The sequence below is a fragment of the Notamacropus eugenii genome, chromosome 1, assembly GCF_028372415.1.
Source record: "Notamacropus eugenii isolate mMacEug1 chromosome 1, mMacEug1.pri_v2, whole genome shotgun sequence".
Lineage (NCBI taxonomy): Eukaryota > Metazoa > Chordata > Mammalia > Diprotodontia > Macropodidae > Notamacropus > Notamacropus eugenii.
The window spans coordinates 664,936,547-664,959,477 of record NC_092872.1 but is presented as its reverse complement, the minus strand read 5'-3'; the positions used below and the strand labels follow the sequence as shown (position 1 = coordinate 664,959,477).

General features: G+C 38.0%; 1 protein-coding gene across 3 annotated transcripts in view; it reads left to right on the top strand.

The window, feature by feature from the left end:
- CAMKMT (calmodulin-lysine N-methyltransferase) overlaps positions 1-22,931 on the top strand; it is a 530,058-nt gene that overhangs the window by 445,919 nt on the left and 61,208 nt on the right. For 2 of the 3 annotated variants that reach the window (XM_072635725.1, XM_072635724.1), the window contains exons 4-6: positions 11,637-11,697; positions 13,538-13,592; positions 14,641-14,704. In XM_072635725.1, the coding sequence (XP_072491826.1) occupies positions 11,637-11,697; positions 13,538-13,592; positions 14,641-14,704 (180 nt within the window). The remainder of the gene's footprint in view (positions 1-11,636; positions 11,698-13,537; positions 13,593-14,640; positions 14,705-22,931) is intronic. The other variant, XM_072635726.1, reaches the window with a different exon arrangement.

The following is a 22,931-nucleotide window of genomic DNA, read 5'->3' as shown; positions in this document are numbered from 1 at the left end:
ATACTTCCAGGGACCTGTAAGTTTTCAGTTCTCCTAAGGTGTTGTGATTTAAAGGGAGGTGTTTACTCCTCTCCTGGCCTGTGCTCTGGTCAGTGAGTGACCACAAATACTCTTTTCTGCCCTGGAACTGTGAGGGGGGCTCTCTCTCTCAAGTGCTGCCGCAAACTCTGCTATGCCAGTGGTCCTCCTTGTCCCAGGACTGCCACCTAGGACTGTGGCCCAGATCCAAGTATGGGTAAAGCAACAGAATCCTGCCTCCATACCAGCAAAGAGATTCCTTCAGATCAGTTGTTTGATCCTGTTACCATCTGAGAGATGGGCTGAGAGCTTTGAAAGTAGCCACTGCCACTGCTGCTGCAACCACTGCTACCATTTCCAGAGCTGCTATCACCACCACTTCCCCAGGGCTACACTGGGTCTGGGACAGATCTTCCTTCCTCTCTCACTCAGGTCCAACAGACCTTTCCCACTGACCTTTTAAGTTGTCTTTGACATTTTGGGGTTGAGAAGTCTGAAAACTGCCTTAACTGGCAGTGATTCAGTTCCCTGAGGCCTGCTCTGGGTTTGCTGGGTCCCAGGCTGGACTGTGCTTCTCTCCTAGCTGGTTGCAACAAACCTTTCCCATTGAACATCTAAGTTGTCTTGGGCTGGAAATTTGTTTCATTCTGTCTTTTTGTGCATTCTGCTGCTCCTGAATTTGTATAGTCATTTTTTTACAGGCATTTGGAGGGGTTTGGAGAAGAGCTCAAGTGAGTCCCTGCTTTTACCCTGCCATCTTGGCTCTGCCCCCTCCTCCCAAATTATTTGTTGGAGCTAGAAAAAAATAACAAAATTAATCTGGAAGAACAAAAGGTCAAGAATATTCAGTTCCTTACCATTTAAAGTGTTAAAAAGTTATTTGATAGAGCTAGAAAAAATGACAGCAAAATTCATCTAGAAGAATAAAAGGTCAAGAATATCAAGAGAATTTATGGAAAAGCAAAAACAAAGGTGGCTCAATAATACTAGATTTCAAACTATGTTATAAATCAGTAATTGTTAAAATTATCTGGTACTGGCTAAGAAATAGAGTGGTGGACCAGTGGAATAGATTAGGTACATAAGACACAGTAGTCAATGACCATAGTAACTCTATTGTTTGATAAACCAAAGACGCCAGTCCATGGGATAAGAACTCACTATATGACCAAAAAAAATTTCTGGGAAAACTGGAAAATAATAGAACACAAACCAGGTATAGACTGACATCTCATACTGTCTAAGGTAAAAATGGGTGTATGATTTAGACATAAAGAGTGACACTATAAGCAAACTAGAAGAGCAAGGAATAGTCTACCTATCAGATCTATGGGGAAGGGAAGAATTCACAGTTACAAAGTGTAAAATAGATATTTTTGATTATATTAAAATTTAAAAAGCTTTTGTCCAAATAAAACCAATGAAGCCAAGCTTAGAAGGAAAGCAGAAATCTGGGAAACAATTTTTATAACAAGTGTCTCTGATAAAGGCCACATTTCTTAAATATATAGAGAACTGAGTTAAATTTAGGAGAATATAAGCCATTCCCCAATTGATAAATAGTCAAAGGATATTAACAGGCAGTTTTCATCTGAAAAATGTAAGTTCTCTATAGACATATGAAGAAGTGCTCTAAATCGCTTCTGATTAGAGAAACACAAATTAAAATAGCTCTGAGGTACCACCTCACACCTATCAGATTGGCTAATATGACAAAAAAAAATGATAAATCTTGGAAAGGATGTAATAAAATTGGGACATGAATGCACTGTTGGTGGAGTTGTAAATTGATTCAACCATTCTTGGAGAGCAATTTGGAACCGTTCCCAAAGGGCATCCAAACTGTGGGTATCCTTTGATCCGATAATACTACTACTAGATCTGCATCCCAAAGAAATCATAAAAAAGGATAAAAGATCTACACATGCAAAAATATTCATAGCAGCCATAATAGGGCAAAATATTAGAAATGGAGGGGGTACTCATCAGTCAGGGATCAGCTGAACAAACTGTGGTATATGAATGTAATGGAATATTATTGTCCAATAAGAAATGATGAACAAGCATTTTTCAGAAAAACCTGGTAAGATGTGTGAATGATACCACACTGCTGCAGTACATTTCATTTTAACTTGTGGTCTTGGCAGCTAGATTGGTATGTTGTGTATATTAGGATATGTGTGTGTGTGTGCATATACATGTGTGTATTATGTATAGTATATATGTATGCATGAGCATGTTTATATATCAAATACACATCTATAAAGGTGCATATGTGTGTTTATATGCATATATGTGTATACATATACCCTGTAAAGAGCTTTCTAAACCTGGAGGTGCTTCAGACGTGTAACTATTATTACCATTATTATTGTTGTTAGTGCCTTGCATTGCTGTTGTTCAGTTGTTTTTAGTCATGTCTGATTCCTCATGGCCCCATTGGGGATATTCTTGGCAAAGATGCTGGAGTGGTTTGCCACTTTCTTCTCCATTGGGGGTTGAGGAGGCAGGCTACAGAATGGTTTATTTTGAAATTTTATCTTTAAAAAAGCAAATATTTTGGGGAGAAGGAGTGACAGTGAAGGGGTTGTTCATTATTGATAATTAACTTAAGAAACCATAATGCATAAGATATATAGATTCTAGAAGGAAATATTTTTGCAGAATCTATATGGTTCCACTATCTTAGACAAATTTCAGTTAAGTAATAACATTAGCTGACATTTATATAAGGGAGGAAGGAAATAAGCCATTTATTGTTGTTGTTCAGCCATTTTTCAGTCAGGTCCAACTCTTTGTGACTCCATTTGGGGTTTTCTTGGTGAAGATTCTGGAGTGGTTTGCTATTTCCTTCTACAGCTCATTTTACAGATGAGGAAACTGGGGCAAGCAGGATTAAGTGACTTGGTCAGGGTCACACAGCTAGTAAGTGTCTGAGGTCAGATTTGAACTCAGGAAGATGAGTCTCCCTCACCCCAGGCCCACAGCTCTGTGCACCATAGTGCCACCTAGCTGTCCCCTATCCTTACTACCTGCAGTTGATTTGTATAGTGTGTATATATATATACACACACACACACACACGTGTGTGTATGTATGTATGCATATGTATATATGTATGTATACGTGTGCATGCATATACACATATGCATACACATATGTATACATACACATGTATATGATCTCTTCTAGTACAATGTAAATTTCTTAAAGGCAGAGACTGTTTCAATTTTTTCTTTGTATCTCTAGCAATTAACCAAAAGCTTAGCATATAATGAGCACTTAATAAATACTTGGGTTTTGTTTTGTTTTTCTTTTTTGGTTTTTGGTTTGTTTTTGGCAGGGTGAGGGAATTGCTTTCTTCATTACACATTGCTCCAAAAAAGTCCATAATTTTTTTATATCTCTCATGTTTATAATTTTTACTGTAACTGATATTCCATTCCATTCATTTGTATGTGTATATATGTAATGACAGACAGAGAGATAGATAGACGGACAGATAGATAGATAGATAGATATGAGAGAGACTTTAGGTCACTAATTTTTAGAGCTAGAAGGAACCTAAATTATGGGTGCGTGATTTAGACACAAAGAAAGCGACAGGGCAGAATTTGAACCCAGTTCCTCAGGGACTCCAAAACCAATGTACTTTCCCCCTGTACAGCACTGCCTTAATTTAATTATTCAGGAACTTGTTATTCAATCTCTGGATTACCTAATAACCTCTTCAATTTTCTGCCTTTTTCCTTCTAGGCCATTTTTTTCTTAGTTTATACCTCAGGATATGGTTTATAGTCTAAAAAGGAGAGCCAAGCCCCCAAAAGGTTAATATGGTTACTTATTGATAATTCTAGATATATTTTTGATTTCTTAGAAGGATGAAGCCAATGTTTTTTATTTCTTTCTCTTCTCCTCCATCTTTCCTTCCAGTACCTACCATTTACCTATCACACATAATCACAGAAACACGCATACATATACATCATGACTGTGGATAACCAAGAATTGAATTGTGTTTGGACATTCACCTAGCAATCTTCCTTTATTTCACTGAATAGCCTTTGGTGTTGGCTACTTACTATGGCTAATTTCCTCCACTGGAATGCAAACTCAGTGAGGGAAAGAATTGTCTGGTTTGGTTGGGTTGGGTTTGGTTTGAGTGTTTTTTTTGTTTGTTTTCGTTTTGTCTTATTTTTGCCTTTCTTATTTCCTAGGACTTAGCTTGGTGCCTGGCACGTAGTGAGGGTATTAAACGCTTGTCACATGATTCTCTGGATCACTTTGGAAGATTCCTTTTCTTCAAACTGAGATATCTAAACTCAATGATCTGGGGCCCAGAGGCATTGAAGACAATCAGGCTTAGCAGCTTGAGAGTTCAAAGCAGGTCTGGTTTTTAGAATGGAGTGTGGAAAGGGACAAGGGAGATGGATGATACCATCAGAAGCATATGTTCTTAGATATTTATTCAATTTTGGTGTCTTTTTTTTTTTTTTTTTTAACAGTCTCTAGTGATGGTATGGATTTCCCATTTCAGTGTGTTGGGATCTATGAGGATAAATCACTCAGATGTTACCATTAAAATATACCAACATTGGCAAAATTTCCTCCTTTGGAAACACATCAAAAAGTGCTTTTTTTTTTATATGTACATATTGAATTGAAATAAGATCCTGGATGTGTCTGTCAGCATAGGAATGTTTCTGAAAACTTTTCAAGAAGTTCTTCTGCAGGCTTTTTTAAAGGCCTCATGACATTATTGTCAAATAACTTCCTTTCATTCCGTCAGCCTTTAAATGGCTTTTTAAAAGCACTTTCTGTTCACTGCCATGGAAATGCCACTGTTAATGTTCAGTAATGTGGGCTGGAGCATTTTGTATTTTTTGAGAGACCCTCACCTTCTGGAGAAGCACAATGTCTGGGTCAACTATGTCAATGACATGCCGAAATGCGTTCAGCTTGCAGGAATATGAGTCAGAGGGCATATTCTATCTTGGGGATCCTTGAGCTTATCCCCTTGTAAAAAAGCAAGCCGAGAGGCTTACCTACCTGTCCAAGCCAAGATGCTTTTCTTTTCATTAAGTTCACAAAAGCCTTCCCTGTTGTCAACTCAGTGGCTTAGGTGGGTGGGTGGGTGTGTGGTGGGGGGACTTTCCCAGTTGAGCAGCAAGTTTAAGAGACACCTTCTGACTCCTCTTGATCTGCTATGGCCTGTGATCCCCAGAGAGGTGTGCATTTAGTCTGAAGTGGGAGAGAGAAAGGTGTTGCCTGCTCAGGGAGCAGCTGGTTATGGAGCAAGTGGTATCACTACTGAGTGAACAGGTTGCCAGCTTCCTCATCTCTGGCCAAATGTGCCATATTAAAACACGCTTTCCTAGGTGATAGCTGTTGAAAGTTCTGTTGTAGCTTCACCTTTTCTCTGATGAAGGGTCACAGGAAAGGGGGAAGTGCTGGAATTCAAAATAATTAGAAGCCCCCCCCCGCCCCCGCCATGGCTCTTCCTCCTGTTCTCCTCCTTGCCTCACTCCCTCCAGATCACGTAATTGTAGGATTTCCTTGGCATCACACTTGGCGTAGACATGATTGTTTTTACGTAGACCACAAAGCCCAGCCTTTAAAGTAAGTCTGAGTTAGCCACCCCACTAATCAACAATTTTGTTGCAAATAGACCAAATTGCCAACTTTTCTTCTCTCCATCAGTACCCAATTAACGTGCCACTAAAAACCAGCTTTCAGCGCTTCCCCTACCTCTCATTTGTGTATATTGTGAATTCTTTGGTGACTGGATCAGTCTTTCTTTTTGTTTGTATTTTTATCCCTATCACTTAATATGGCATCCAGTATACAGTGAGCACTTAATAAATGCTTGTTTTCATCCTTCCTTCCTTCCCCCTTTCCTTCCCTTCTTCCTCCTTCCCTCCTTCATCCCTTCCCTCCTTCCTACTCTTAGATGGGGGCTATAATTACTTACTATTGCATATCAAGAGTCCAACAAGCCTATTGGGTCCCCCAATAACAATGGAGTCTGTAGCCAACCTGGCACTTTATTTGAAAGAAAATAGAAAATGAAACCAAATGTCTGTGGAAGCACTAGTAGAATACACTGTTCTCTTCCTAAATAGGATCTGTATTTGACTAATGCTTTTATGGGTCCCAAGGGCTTGAAGAGCTCTCTCTCTCTCTCTCTCTCTCTCTCTCTCTCTCTCTCTCTCTCTCTCTCTCCCTCCCTCCCTCCCTCTCCATTAAACTCATTTAATTTACCAAGGAAAGTAACGAAAGGGAAACACCATGTATCACAGAACAACTTTTAAAAGTGTCCTAATTCATTCTATATGTTTTTAAGAAAAAGTTATAACCAGAGTAAACCATTAATTAAAATGTTCTGTGATGCTTTTGTTGGATCAATAGTGTAGCTACTCTAAATGCCACTCTGTGTACTCCCTCCCCACAACTCCCATTCTTTTCTTTCTCTGATGGTGAGAACATAACAGGAGTGCCTTGATTGATTGGTGGAGGCCCTGCTACATTTCAGATGTGGTATGAAAATTGCAGGAGCTCACTGCATGCCCTTGTTAAGGGCTATCCATCCACCCTCCCAGTGTGGTTCCAGCTACTCTGTTGATTTCCCTCTGCCCTGAGCAGTGCCAGGGGATTGCTTTACTCCATGTGTGTCTACTAATGCCTAGGGCACCTCATTCTAATCAGAATTCTGTGATGTGATAGATATATGTGGATAATACATGTCACAGATTCTAGAAGTATCCTATGTTGTGACCCTTGCTAAAGACTATATTTGAGACATCACACTGGGACACTTAATTCAAACTTGAATTTTGGATAATTGCAAATATCACCTTCTCTCTACCCCAATAATTTTTTTTAATTAGTAGAAACATGTGTAGTCAGATAATCTGAGTTCAGATTTTAAGGCTGGCACTTACTACCTGACTGACATTGGGCAAATTTTAACTTCTTTGGGTCTCTCTTTCCTCATCTATAAAATAAAGTGGTTGGACTAGATGACCTCTAAGGTCCTTTCCATCTCTAAATCTATAATTTTATGATACTATAATCATTACACCTTCTCTGTCTATAACCTTATACTATCCTATGCACATCTTCTGTAAAAGAGGAAGTAAAATACGTTGTCACTCCCTCTAGAATCTGATAATGTGAACATATTATTTGGGTACTTTATATACTTATATTTCAGCAAGGCATTTAACAGAATCTCTTGTGTTATCTTAGTGGACCAGATGGATAAATGGAGGCTAGATGATAGTACAGTTAGGTAGAGTTGGAATTGATTAAATGGCTGGACCCCAAAATAGTCCTTGATGGATCAATGTCATTCTAGAAGAAGATCTCTAGCAAAATGCCCAGAGATCTGTCCTTGCCTCTGCATTGTTCAACATTTTTATCAATGACTTAGATAAAAGCATAGATGGCATGCTTATCAAATTTTTTTGATGAAATGAAATTTGGTAAGATAGCTGATATGTAGAACAATCAAGTCAGGATACAAAAATACCATGAAGGATAAATTGATTGCCCAAATCTAATAAGATGTAACTTAATAGTGATAAATCAAGATGCTATACTTGAAAAAAAAAATATCAACATCAGAATGCAAAATGGGAGAAGGGTGGCTGGATAAGTTTATATGAAAAAAACCTAAAGTTTTAGTGAACATGTTACTCATGCTCAGCATGAATCAGTCAGTTGATCAGTTAATAAACACCAATAAGTGCCTGCTCTTTGTCAAGCACTGTGCTGAGCACTAGAGATACAAAAAGGTCAAAATATAGTCCCTACCTTTGAGGAGCTCACAATCTAATGAGAAGAAAACATGTAAACAAGTACACACAAACAAGCTGTATGCAGGACAAATAAGACATAATCAAAAGAGGAAAGCACTAGAAGTAAGAGATGAGGAAAGGAAAAAATACCATAGCACAACCTAGAAAAGTTAACACAATCTTGGATTACAGCAATATAAACATCATTTTCAGTATGAGAGAAGTGATAGTCCCAGTTTTGCTTCTCTGGTGGGACCACATCTAAGTATTGTGTTCCACAGTGAGCTGGCTTACATCTGTACAAAGAACATCTAGAATGGGCAGGGAACTAGAAACCCAAGCATACAGATTGTTTGAAGGAATTCTAGATGCTTAGTCAGGAGGGCATGGGAAGGGTAGTGCACTGTACCTCTATTCAAGTGTTTGAAGGGCTATCATGTGGAAAGTATAATATTAGGGGTTTTTTTGCCTAGCCTCAGAAAGCTAAACTAGTAGTAATGTTCAGAAGCTGTGAAAACTCAAAAGGAAGAAAAATTTCCTTACAGTTATAACTATCCTTATATAGAATAAATAGGTTGCCTCATGAAGTAGTGAGTACCTTTTCCCTGAAGATATTCCCACCAGGCATACTGTAGAGCAGATCCTATTTAGGTATAGGTTGGGTTAAACCAAATGATCTTTGAGGACCCACTTCTAATTTTAAGATTCCATGACTCAATGATTTGGTTGTGTAGTTGTGTAGCTAAGTGTTCTTCCCCTTGCCCCTACAGTTGTGTAACTAAATGTTATTCCCTCACCTCATTTTCTCCCAGATCTTTCTTGAAAGATCACCACTCCATCTTTTACTTCTGTCTCTTTCACTGTAGGTTATTGGCACTTGGACTTCTTCAGCATCCTCACTCCCCCTCCCAACCAGAGGTAGAGCATTAGTTTCTAGTCCCAATTCTGCCACTAATTAGTTGTTCAGGTAAATTACTTCACCATTCTGGGCTTCCATTCCTTCAACTATTAGATCAGAGAAGTTAGCTCAGTGGTCTCTAAGATATATTCTGGCTCTACTGTGCCATGATTCTGACTACTACTAATTATCTTCCTTGCTCTTCTCTTGAGCTCCCATGAGCCTTCTTATCTAAATTACCTTAAGAATAATTTATGCCATAACAAAAATACTTGTCAGTTGAATCCCCTGGACTTTTGTTACCTTTTTTTCCCCTCTGTCATCTTGTTCTTTGAAGCAGCCTGTTTTCTCAGTGGTGACAGCTGGGAATGTATCCAGAAAGAAAAAATCTTCTCATGTGCCCCCTCATTGCCTGAGAAATCAACAGAGTGCCTCGTATTCTCATCCCTGCCATGGCATAACATTCTTATCGTCAAGCCATGGGAAGAACTTGTCTCTGAAGTTGGCTGCCCTTGATTTTTGGTGGGGTCACTTGTGAAGACTAACTGCTGATCGGAGAAGTGTGGTGTCTAGAAAAAGGGAGACAGTAAGCTTACTGTTCTCTGCCCTTGTCATAGCATGAAGCCCGGTCTAGAGTAATCACTCAATAAATGTTTGTGGAGGACTTTGAATTAGACCACAACTGGAGCATTGTATTGAGTTCTGGGAGCCACATTTTAAGCAGGAGGTTGCCAAGTTGTATTGCATCCAAAAGAGGACAGTCAGGGTAGTGAGGAGGCTTGAAACAATATCATACAGGAGAACAAAAGATTTGGGGGAAATAGAATAGCAACCTTCGGAGTAATTGTTTCATATACACACATGTATATGTTCATCTACGTACATGAGTATGTATGCACACATGTGTGCATGTGTGTACATGTATGCACATACAGCCATGTAGATATATGGTTGTATTTATTCTGCTTGGTTCCAGAAGGAAGAATTAGGCACAATGGAAAAAATTTGCAGAGAGTCATATTTAAGGTTACTATAAAGACAAACTTATTAAAAATTAAAGCTATAAAGAGATGGAATGAGCTACTTACAGAGGTAGTGGGAATTCTTCCTCACTGGAGCACTTCCAGTAAAGCCCAGATGACCATATGCCAAATATTTTGTAGCTCCACTAGAGGGTACAGGGATTAACTAGGAGTCTACAGACTCCTTGATTTCATGGAGGGAGGGCATATGAACTTGGGTGGGGAAAATATATACTTTTAATATAGTTTCCTTCATAATTCTATATATTTTATTTTATATATTTGTATCTGAAAGCATAAGAACAAAGCACAAAAAAGGCTAAGAACCCCTGAGCTAGACGATCTCTGAGTTCCTGTCCAAACCCAAGATTCAGTTATCCTGTAACGTACTGACGTGTATTAACTCAGGTGCCTCCTCCTCCATGAAGCCATTCTTCGTATTGCCTACCCCAATGGAAGCGATCTCTCCTTCCTCAGATCTTTCACAGTACCTTGTCTAGACCTGTACATACTCCAGTTTGTGTAGTAGCTGCTTCCCTCCTGTATTTCCTCTTACTGAATTGTAAGCTCCTTAAAGGCAGGCGCCTTGCCTTATTCATTATCATGTATGCTGGCTTCTAGCATGCTGCCTTACACAGGATGAGGCATACATACATAATTCATGTTTGATGAATTGTTGAGTGGTATACTTTTCATGTACACCATTAATTATGTAAACACAAGATTAATCCAATTCAACATCAAGACTACGTGCTGAAGTCTTAGTTATAATACACACTTCTATAGGAAACTTTTCATAGCGCCTTACTTCTAGGGACTTCCCTCTTTTAATTATTTTCTATTTTTCCTGTACGTTGTTTGTTTGTTCATCTATCTTTGCTTATTTTCCTCTATTAGATTGTGAGCTCCTTGAGAGCAGAGATGGTCTTTTGCCTCTTTTTGTATCTCCGATGCTCAGCACAGCGTCTGGCACTTAATAAGCACTCATTAAGTGTTTATTGACGACCTGAGTGACTAAGTGAGCTGGAAATCCACAGCTTGAAAAAGTCCCTGAGATTTAAACAAGCCAGTGCTATAGACTTTGGCATGGGACTGAACAGGGAGTTTAACTAGAGGTTTATTTGAATTACTTTGTTCCCATGAATGGTTTTTCATTTGTTTTTGTTTAGTACAGACTTTGCACAAGTGGTCACCCATGTCTGAAATGCCCTCCCTCCTCATCTTGTAGAATCTTAAGCTAATTCCTTTTAAAGCACAGATCAGGCACCTTTCTCTGCATAAGACCTCTCCTTGATCTCCCTACCCACCACAATTGTTAACACTCTCTCATTTCAAAGTATTTTGTATTTATTTAATTTATTGGTGTACATATTGTATCCTCCACGCCTCTGTCCCCAATAGAATCTGACCTCCTTGAGGGCCAAGATTGTTGGTTCTGTTTCTGTCGTATCCATTGTGCCTAGCTTAGCCCCTTGGAATTTGTGGTTTATTAATAAATGCTTTTTTTTTGTCATGGTTGTTGAATTGCATGCAGTAAGTGATCAAGAAAAACTTGTTAATTAACTGAAAAATAGATTCCCATGTATACACAAGAGCAATCTACATGGAATTTGACCCTACTGTTTGTAATTTTCTTTGTTGTCATTTGGAATCTTTGTGGAAGATTAACTGGGTAAAAAAATCTATCTAGCATATATTGTTATTTTTCTGGGAAGTAATGGTAACCACATTCCCATTTCTCAGCAAAAAAAAAAAAAGAGTACATGCTGTGTGGTTTCAGATAGTAAGAATCATAAATAATAAGTTTGGCTCAAGTTGAAAATGGCTTTTAAAATAATGGCCAAGTCTAAAAATAAGGACTTTTCTATTCAAAATGTGCCCTGTCTTTGTGTTTTATAGGTATCTGGCCTTCTGAAGAGGTTCTGGCCTACTACTGCCTCAAGCACAATCAGATGTTCAGGTACTGAGCTGCACTTTAAAAGACACTTTGCAGGCCATTAGGTGCATTGTATCTGCATGCATGGTATAAAGATTTCCATGATTAAAGTCTTCAGATTAAATTGTAAGAAAAAGTTCAAGGTGAAAACATATAGCTCTTGACAAAGAAATCTGGATGGCCTTTGGCTACTAATATTGCACAGTGAGCTTTTTGCTACATGTCAAAGATTTTTGATTTCCACTCAAGGCATTTTATTTCACTTTGATTTGGGGAAAACAAAACCGAAGATCTAATCGATCAGTTCTGATTGTGAAGGTTGGAAAAAATAGACATTGTTCAACTTGTACTGAGGAAGCCACTAAAGAATATTTGATAAATAACATTTTACTACTATTATTTTAAAATGCTATCCCACCCCAGGATTGAAAGATATTTTATATAATTAACAATATGTGTTTCTACAGAAATGTTTTCATCTATGACTGTGCATATCAGACTGAACCAGTTAGTGGGGTTTTTAAAAATATCTGTTCCTTTCAGATTTCCTAAAGATGCCTATTAGAGCTAGAGGTTTTTTTTAATTTTAATTCCTATCTTTTCAAAGTCATCAAATATGCACTTACTCAATAGCCTATTACAGTTCCAAAAGAGCCATTAGGAATCATGGTGCATGTTTTTCAAAATATGTCCTTATTAGACTGATTCATTAATATACATTTTTGAAACTCCTTAGGTCCATATTTACCAGCTAGTCCATAATTACTTTGAACAACTAGATGGCGATTAAGTCCATTAAAAAATATGAAAGTCCTTTCCCTGTATCCTCCCTCCTTTTCTTTTTTTTTTTTAGTCCTGCTTTTTCTTTTCACCCTAAGGCAAGAAATCACCCCAAAATGTGAAGAAGAAATGATTCTGAGGGTTTGAATGTACCAGAGAAAAGCAGGGCAGTTGAGACTTGGGGCTGCAAATCTGCCCTGAAAGTCCAGCATTTGCTCATATCCCTGAGCTTAAGCTTTTCTGTGGAGCTCCAATCAGGGAGCATCCCATCCTGGGTGAGAATATCACCGGTAGTGGAGATATACTTAGGCACAAAGGGGAAGGTAAGTGCAGAGTGCCACGTCAGATTTCCAGTCTTAACTCAAATCGGCCTTACTTTTATGAGGCTGAGTCAAAGCTGATAGCATTACTTTAGCTTTGGGTTGGATGGGTAAGCCATAATATGCTCCTCCTTGTTTAATCACTGTGTTGTGTTAGGGTCACTTGTGATGTAAGTGTTACTTACTAAGCGCTCTTTGTATAATTGTTCTTTGTGGAGCTGTTTGCCTTTCCAAAATGATTATGTTTGCTTCAGAATTTAAAAAAAAAAAAACAACCACCACCAAAACACCATACCGAAGTGCATTTATTTGTGTGGGTTGTGTGTGTACGCGGCTACATATAGGTACACACACATATATTCGCCATTTACTTGTCTAACTGTTTTTGAAGGAATGAATGTGGATTAACAGTGTTATCCTTTCCTGACAATTATCTTTCGCTACTCTAGCCAGTTTAGTTCTAAAAGACAGCGCCATTGACAAGGGAAAAAAGGGAACCTTCTCAGATTTTTCAGCTCAGCGGTGGTAATGTTGCAGTGAACACTAATGAGGGAACCCCCACTGATTTGCCTGCTTTGTGACTTTTCTATTTCATAATTATTTTTAAAACGCAAAACGACATGAGGTAGCCTAGTCATGTCTCTCCAACTTCCTGGTAGTGCCGTTCTTACTGCAGATGGCAATTTGTTCTTGTAACATATATGTCTCTCTGGCCATTTTCATCTAATTTGTATGGGTTCTACCATTTCTTTTCTCTCTTTCAGGGACCTTGCTGTGTGTGAGCTAGGGGGTGGCATGACATGCTTGGCTGGGCTCATGGTAGGTCTTTTCTCAATTCCAATCCCATTCAGAGAGAGGAACAAAAGAGAAAATGTTCCAGTGCCTCCAACTGCTGGGTCAGGGAACCGTCAACAGCATCAGCTGCGGTCAAGCTGCCGCGTCTTGAGAGACCTTCTAGATTGACTTGCTTTCGGATCATATTGATTTTATGGTTGCCTCGATGAGCAGAAACATTTTACCTCCGTGTAGTCAATATCTCTTGTTGTGACATTCCAGGCCACGCACGGTCTTTCATTGCCATAGCTAAAGCATTTTTTTTTTTCAGATTATAGTCCCATTTGCTAAGATACAGGAATAGCCTGGCGAATCACAGTTGGAGCACCATGATATAGCTGCTAATGTTTTGCCTGCATTATTACACCAACAAACATGATCCAGAGCTCTCAGTAATTAGATTCTTTTGAATTAGATTGGCCATTCAGGAACGTCGTTCACCATTCTCTGGGTTCTGAGTCATGTATTCAGGAGATATTATGTAGCAGCACAGTGCATTAGACAAGTTTTTATGTCTCTACAAATAAAAGCATATTGTTACACTGATTGGCATTTGACAAACCTGTCGCTCTCATACAATGTGTCGAGGTTACAGCCCAATGTGTGAGCATGTCAAAGCTCACAAAAAAATTACCCTTACAAAGCCATCTGCCTGCAATGCAAAGTTATATGAAGGGCATCAGGCAGTCAGACAGAAGCCGAGTGAAAGGCAGAGTGACAGCCTCGTATGATGGCTCTACTAGATAAACAGAAGCCCGCAAATGAAAGCCTCTCAGAATACCATCATCCGCTGTCACAATGCAATTACTGAACAGAATGATAGCAAGATAGAGGCTCCCGCAAATGGAATGATAAAAGTATTGACTGATTTGATTGAATGATTAAAATAATGCAGACATAAAATGAAAAAAGATTGAAGATTGTTACAGAGAAATAGGTGAGGAAGCATGATACTGAAGGCTTGTCACTCGTCTTCCCTTCCACACAGACAAGCATATTTGCTCATTGTTTGCTGTGCTCCTTTTTTTTTCAGGTTGCTATTTCTGCAGATGTCAAAGAAGTTCTGTTAACTGATGGGAATGAAAAGGCCATCAAAAGTATCCTTATTCAGATAGAAAACGGGGTTTGTTGTGCTCATTCCTTTTTCCTGACTGAGGAACAATTGATAGAAAGAAAGACAGCATGGGGTATATATGTTTAAAAAAAAAAGTTTCCCCTCATAAGTAATTAAAAAAGTAGAAATATATGGAATTCAGTGAACAAAAGTACATTGTTTTCCTATTGAAATATTCTTCACATCACTTCTTATCAAAGGGATGCATATTTATGGGCAACAGAAGAATATATAAAATTTGGTTGTTACTTTTCAGATATTCTTTCTTTTTTTTCCAGTGAAATCCTTTGGAGAAAATCTGCCATTATATGAAATTATTCATTCATTTAGTATTTTTTACTCTGGGTGAGACTAGGAAAATTTACTTCCAGTTTTCTTTCAGGTATTAATCTTTTATATTATTATGCTATAATATTGTTACTCCCCTATAATGCTGTTAGCAGTATAATTGCTTTGAAGTTATCTACATCCTTCCACTTAAAATGGCTATCAGTTTTCCATTATTGCCTTTTATTTAGGATTATGAAAACCTATCACCCTTTTTTCTAATAGGTTATTACAGTGCATACCCTATTATATTAGATTATACTTTACTAATATGTACACAGAGTTCGTGAAAATTGAACTGTACTTTAAGAAAGCAAGCATAATTTGTGGCCACCGCAACCATAGAACTGGTTTGTTCAGGGAAGGTTAATGGCCATTAGAAATCGAGAGGAAAAAGAGAAGATATGTTTGCTTTGGATTTTTCAGTTTGTGTAACATTTACATCCCATAAAGACAGGCAGTTTGTTTAATTCTTAGGCCACTGAGATGTGAGAAGGGTTTTGATTTTTTTTTTTTGAATTGTATTTGAAATGGCCTTGTGTGTGCTTTGGATTTCCATTTTGGGAGCTTGACTATCAATTATTATTTCTCTTTCCAAGGAATTTGCAGCAGTTCTGTCAGGCTGCTCACACTGAAGAAGGGTGGCACAAGAACATCAGCTAATAATATTTAGCTCTACATGTCCAGTTGGGAGAGCCCCACCCAGCTAATTGTCTGGCAGACTTAAAAAAATCAGAGAGGAAAACATGACCAATCAAATCTCGGCCTCTCTTCTTTAAAATGCAGGCTCATATCATGATCTAGAGGGACTAATTGAAAATTTTTCCAAAACATAAAATTTAGGATAAGCTGATGCTGTTATAATATAACTGAATTTTATATTATAGCATAATTTTATTCCTTAACATGTCAGTGGAAAACCAGGGATAAAAAAGGGATCAGGTATTCTCATTCAGCTCAGTTTAATGGTTTGAGGAAAACTGGGGTGGGGAGGAGGTATTATTAGTCAAGAAGAGAGATCTTTTAACCACAAAAACTTTCAGGCGTCTGTAACAAGTGCAATTTGCAAGGTGGCAGCTACCTCTTTTAACAGACTTACAAACCAATTTGAACTTTTACCAAACTGAGGAAAATATCTGTAGTCAGAATGTAAATTCAAATGTATTGAAAATACCCTCTCATTGAAGTAAGCCACAAAGCTTCCCCCCAAAGGGTAAAAATGTTAATGTCATTTAATTAATACACCTATGCTTTATAGGTTCCATTTTGAAGCTACCATCCCAGGTCTTGAAATCAGAGTAAATCTCAGATTCTGCATTCACTCTGCTGGCCTTTCAAAGAAATGATTGGTGCAGCCCCCTCCCAAGAAAATGGATTTTTAACATTTGGTCTTCAGAAGCTCAGCATTCAGAGCACTTTATTGTGCTGGGTTTTACAATGGGTTTAATATAGCGGGGGGCCGTAGGGCAAGAGGCAAAAAAACTTTATAATGTAGATAGAGAGAGCCCTTTCAAGAACATATGCCAAAATGGGTATTGTGTTTTATTTTACTGTCTTCCAGTTTCTCCTGATGTACTTATTTTTATCTTGTGGTTTTTCCCTATTAACATACCCTTTCTTATAAGAACTAGACCTGATTTTCTTGTTCTTAAGTATAAAAAAGCAGATATAAAACCGTCAAAACTAACAATGATTTCTTGCCAGCTTTTAATACTAATGTTACTTTACTAACAGAGTTTATGGTTAGCTGGCATTTATCATAATCTGTTTTAATGAATGAAATTAATATGAATGAAATACTGTTTTCTAGTCCTCTGCCCACCTTTTGTAGGAATCAGTAACACCTTAAATTATGCATATTATTAATGTTCTATGACTGAAACTCTCCTTAAAATTACTGTTTACACTTTCCCTATAAAATTTGGAAAGCTTACATCATGTACCAGTTATGGTATACTATCCAAAAATTACTTTCTACAAAAGTAAAAATGAATGTCAACAAAAAATGTGGAAACACTGCCAGGAGCCAGGAAATCTCTAAGCAAAGCTGCTAATTATTCTTAATGGGCAAGATGAGCACATTAAGAAACAAATGAATACATCAGTGAAATGTAATTGAAAATCAACCTGGCAAGAGTGCACTGCATCTGAGTATCTGCCTGTGTATTATTATCATCATTATAAAAATTATTTTTGTTGTTGTTGTTTTCTCTGTTTAATGAGTGCAACCGGGTCTGATTTCCCTCTCTCTTAAGCTTATGAGGTCCGAGCTCTGTCTTTATTTGGAACACCGTTTGTGACATTTGTCCCCCTTTTTTCCCATTTTCATATCTGCCTTTTACATAGAAGGTGATGAGTGGTCATTTAGTTTTGAATCTCTGGATTGTAGCCATTTAGGAGGTCCCCCTTTTTTATTAGAATAAAAATATTGCCAGCATTTCTTCCAAATCTCTCTACATTGAGCCTCAAATTAAAAACGTTTATCTTGGAAAATGTCCTTCCTAGTTCAAAATTCTATGATTCTTTAATATGTAGTCATACATGCCTCAAGGTATTTGGTTTGGGATTGAGGGTGTATTTAAAAGCCTAAATGTTTTCTGAAAGCGAGCAGGTCAGTTTTTCCTGTTTCCCCAAGCCTTTATTCTGGATAGCTGCACTATAATCAGTCAGTCAATTGGCAAACACTTACTATGTGCTGGGGACTGTGTTGGAAATACAAAGAAAGGCAAAAATAGTCCCTACCCCCAAAGACTTTACATTCTAATGGGGAGACAATGTGAAATTAAATTGATACATATAATATATATAGAAGTAAAAGAATCTTAAAGGGAAGATGCTAGCAACTGAGAAGAGCAGGAAAGAGCCAGAAAAATGGCATGTGAGATGAGTCTTGAGGGAAGCGAGAGAAGCTAAGAGGTAGAGGTAAAGAAGGAAAACATTCCAGGAATGAGGATGATCAATTCAAAGGCACAGAAAAGGGAGATGGCATAATGAGGTATGACCCACTGTAGCTGAATGGCAGGCAGAGTGCATGGAGAGGAGTAAAGTCTAAGAAAACTAGGAAGTTGGGAAGGGACCAGTTTGTGAAGGAATTAAAATACTAATCAAAGGATTTTGCATTTGATTTTGGTGATTACAGGGAGCCACTGGAGTTTACTGAGGAGGGGTATGATATGGTCACATGTATGATTTAGGAAAATCTCTTTGGTGGCTGAGAGGAAGATAAATCGGAATTGAGAAAGACCTGAGGCACAGAGACCAATCAGAAGGTTATTTCAGTAGCCTGGGCAAGAGGTAATGAGGGTCTGAACCATGGTGGTGGCAGGGGATGTAAGAGAAATATTGTAAAGTTGGAAATGCAGGGGATGTAAGAGAAATATTGTAACGTTGGAAATGACAAAATTTGGTAATAGATTGGATATATGGGATGAAATGAGGAGTTAAGAATGACATATAAAGTTGCTGTCCTCAACAGTAATGGGCATATTTAAAATAGAGAAGGCTTTGGGAAAAAAAGAATAATGAATTCTGACTTAAACATGGTAGGTTTTACATGTCTAAGAGACATCCAGTTAAAATGTCCAATAGGCAGTTTGATGATGTGGTATTGGCACTCAGGAGAGAGACTAAGGCTAGATTATATAGAGCAGGGATCCATATGAACAGAAATGAGAAGTGAACCATACCAAAACTAATCCCAGAACTACATAATTATTATCTGTAAACTAGAAATAATTCAACTAAATTCACCAATATATTCAGCAAACATTCATTGTTGCTACTATGTGCAAGGCACTGTGCTTGTTGCTATGGATACAAAGATAAAATCAAAACAGTCATGACCCTCAAGGTGTTTCTGTTCTAGTGGGGTTGGGATGGGGACAGGAGGATATCACATCTACAGAAATAAGATTGGGATAGGGATGCCAACAAGACCTGCAGTTTCATTGACAAAAGCCCTAGATAAGGAAACTCCATCCACCAAGGAAAATTATCACCTCAGTAACTGATAATTTTAGGAGTGATCTAAACAGCTGAGAGATTAAGTGACTTTCTCAGGGTCACATAGATGGTGTGTGTCAGAGTTAGGACTTGAATCAGTCTTGCTGACACCTGATGATGATAATGATAATTGTCTACACCATCTTCTCCCTTTGGAACTTAATTCTCAATTTATTATAACACTCCCTCAACTTTGGATTTGCAATCTTACTATAGCTAAAGTCCTCTGTCAGTACTTTGTTTAGGTATACCTAGGCTCTCAAAGACACTGCCAGTGGAACACAAGCTGTTAAGTTTTTAAATATGGGCCCCACCAAGTGTCTTGGAGATGGATCACCAATGATGTTTTTGGGTGAGGGGGAAGGGGCACAGAAGATTATTAAGCTCTCTTCTAAGGCATGAAGGAATTAAAATCTGAATAGGTCGGAAGAGTGACCATATGAATGGAATCCTAACATCTCAAAATAAAGAGAAAACCAAGCACCTGTTCCTAGCTTAGTACCAACTACTTACTAGGTGCTCAATAAATGTTTGTATTACTTAGGTATCACCACCTATACAAGACCTTTCTTGATCTACCCCAATTGTTAGTTCTCTCTCTCTCTCTCTCTCTCTCTCTCTCTCTCTCTCTCTCTCTCTCTCTCTCTCTCTCTCTCTCTCTCCTTCTCCCTCTCCCTCTCCCTCTCCCTCTGCCTCTCTCCCCCCCTCCCTCCCTCCCTCCTTTCCTCCCTCCCCCCCTCCTCTCTCTCTCTCCTCTCATCTCTCTCTTTCTCATTTTTATGTACTTAATATCTATCTATCTTTATTTATTTGTGTGTCCACTATATTGGCATTTAGGTGACTCAGTGAATAGAGTGCTGGGCCTGGAGTCAGGAAAAGCTGAATTAAAATCCAATCTCAAGCACTTACTGGCTCTGTGACCCCAAGCAAGCCACTTAATTTCTGTTTGCCTCATTTTTCTTGAGTGTAAAATGAGGATAACAATAGCACCTATTTCACAGGGTTGTTGTGAGGATTAAATGAGATAATATTTATTTAGAGCTTAGCACAGTGTTGGTTACATAACAGGTGCTAGATAAGTGTTCTTTCCTTTCCCCTTCCTTCAGAAGATTTTAAGCTCCTTGAGGACAGGGACTTTTATTTCTGTCTTTATATCCTTAGTATCTAGGGCACTGTTTTACATGCTATCAGCATCTAGCAAATGTTTGTTGAATAGAATCCTTGGTAGCATATAAATGAGAGAAGCCAAGCAGTGGCTGAAAAATCACTAGCATTTTTCCTCTACTGTCCTGACTTTCATGAATTAGAGGCTAGAGATATTTTTTCTATAAGTGATTGGGGGCCATTGAACATTTTTGAGAAAGAGTAACAGAAGAGTACCTAGTATAATAGTGCCTAGAATGACTGAGCCCTCCATGACTATGAGCATCAGCCCTGGAATGCTAGCTCCAGGGCCAGGGATCACCCTGAGATTGGACAAAACCAAGTGTATTATCCAAATGACATACCATATTCCTTAGTTTCGCACTTGTAGATTGATCCTGATCCAAGCATTCATTAATTTGTATAACTTCTAGATATTGAATCATGTGGTCTATAAGAATCAGCATATTTCATCTATCTTTATAGGAGACAGTGCCTGGACTTAAATTCTAGTATCACTCAACTAACATCATTTAGCTTAACTTAATGCTGAATTTAAAGGATTAATGAATTTTTTTATAGATTCATGGTATCTGCAAGAACTTCTGGTTCTTCCAGAGTCTGGGATCATCACTTTCTGCTCAGTCCATTTCCATGATGTTACTACCAGCTAAAATAATTGTCTTTCTATTAAATGTATCACAGATGAACTTGATATGCCTTATATATATAGTATGTAATCAATAAATATTTGTTGAATGAATAAGTGCTAACCACTGGCTAATGACTGACAGTGATGAATACTCTGCAAAATGTAATAAAGTGTGATAGGAAGAGTGCTAAGTTTGGAGGTGGAGGACCTAGATTCTAATCCCAGGTCAGATAATTACTATTTATGTGACCTTACACAAGTCACAATCTCTCTCTGATTCTCTTTTCTCATCTATATAATGAGGATTTGAACCAGATGATATTTAGCCAGCCCTAAATCTTATGATCATCACCTGAAAAAAATCATTCAGTTAAATCAGTTATCACACAGTCTATTCTTTGGCCATTTTGTTGGCCATTAGCCAGTTGTAATGCAACTACATGACCCAACAGATTTGTTCTAGCAGAAGAGAATATGTAGGAAAAAATGTCTAAAGAGGAGCCAGGAAGTTCAAGAAACAGAAGTGTACACATTCACCAATTCAATAAACAATTATTAATGTGCACAGTGCTTAGGAAGAGCAGTTGCATTGATGCTGATGAACAACTGCTAAAGCATTAGAGATTTTCATCTCTGTGGTAGGAACGGTGTGTAAGGCAGACACCAGAGTTTCTGACATTGTGTGGTATTTTTTCATTTTGAGCAATTTCTTCACCTGTAGTTTCTTCTCCTTTTCCTTCTCCATCTCCTTCTCCTTCTTCTTCTTCTTCATTGGCAAAGTGATGGGGCTAAGTGACTTGTCCTGGGTCAGCTAGTACATATCTAGTACATTTACACAGCTAGTAAATATTGTGTCTGAGGCTAGATTTGAACTCAGGTCTCAGATTCCAGGGCCAGTGCTCTATCTACTGCACCACCTAGCTTTTAGAATCATGGAATCTTAGATCTGGGACCTCAAAGGCCATAGCATCCAACATCCCACCCTTCTACAATACCAAAGGCACATGATCATTCCACCTCTTCTTGAGCATTGTGGGCATGAGAATCTGACCCTTCTGTGAAGTAACACATTCTATGTTGGACATTTCTAATTTAAAGAGTATTTCTTAATAACAAGCCAAAATTTGCTTATTTATAAAACAAATCTGCTTCTTTATGTCAGCCTTTCTGTCATTTGAAGACCATGACTGTGTCCTCCCAAGCCTTCTCCTATCCATGCTAAACATCCCTAATCTCTAGTTATTAGTTCTATTAGTGAACTATTAAGTTCAGGGTTCAATAGTTCATCATCATCAGTTTGTTCAACTGCAGGTCATTGAATTCCACCAGCATCCATTGAAGACTTTCTATGGGAAATTTGATTTGCTTGGCATGGGAGACAGATTAAGAGGCAGTATTGAGACCTTGCTCTTGAAGAGCTTTTAATTTAATGAGGAGGGAAGCCACAGATACAAAAGATATGTGAATAAGGGAGGGTAACATGAAAAGAAGAGGTCTAGGCGAAGTGGTATGATCATTGACTATAACAAAGCATTTTCTTAACATTTTGAATATTGTTGTCATTGTTTTATCAGAGTATGATCTTTTTTCTTTAGATGTATGATGTTTCACATTAGTTGTGATTTTATTAAATCAAAGAGGGACCAACATGTTTCACTGAAAAAAAGTCTTTAATTCTCTAACAGAAGACAATGGGAGGATAGGCTAGATTTAGCAGAAATATCCTTAACAGCATATTTTTCTGGAACACGTCTTTGCAATTTGGTTAGACCCAATGATAAGCAAAAGGGGGAAATATCCCTAGTAATTAACTTAAAAGATATTTCAAAGTAAATTAGGAAATTCAACTTTTAAAAACCAAATAAGTGCATACTATGTATACTTGTGTATAACGGGTAATCTGACAGGCATTGCAATACAAAGAGATGCAAAATACAGCCCCTGTCCTCAAGGAGGTTGTATGGTTATAAAGTATGTAGGGAAAATGTCACCATAAAACTTCTTTTATTTGTCTAGGAGCAGGGATACAGAGTTGGTGAAGCAATGATCCATCTCTGTTTTTTCAATTCAACAATAAACACACAAA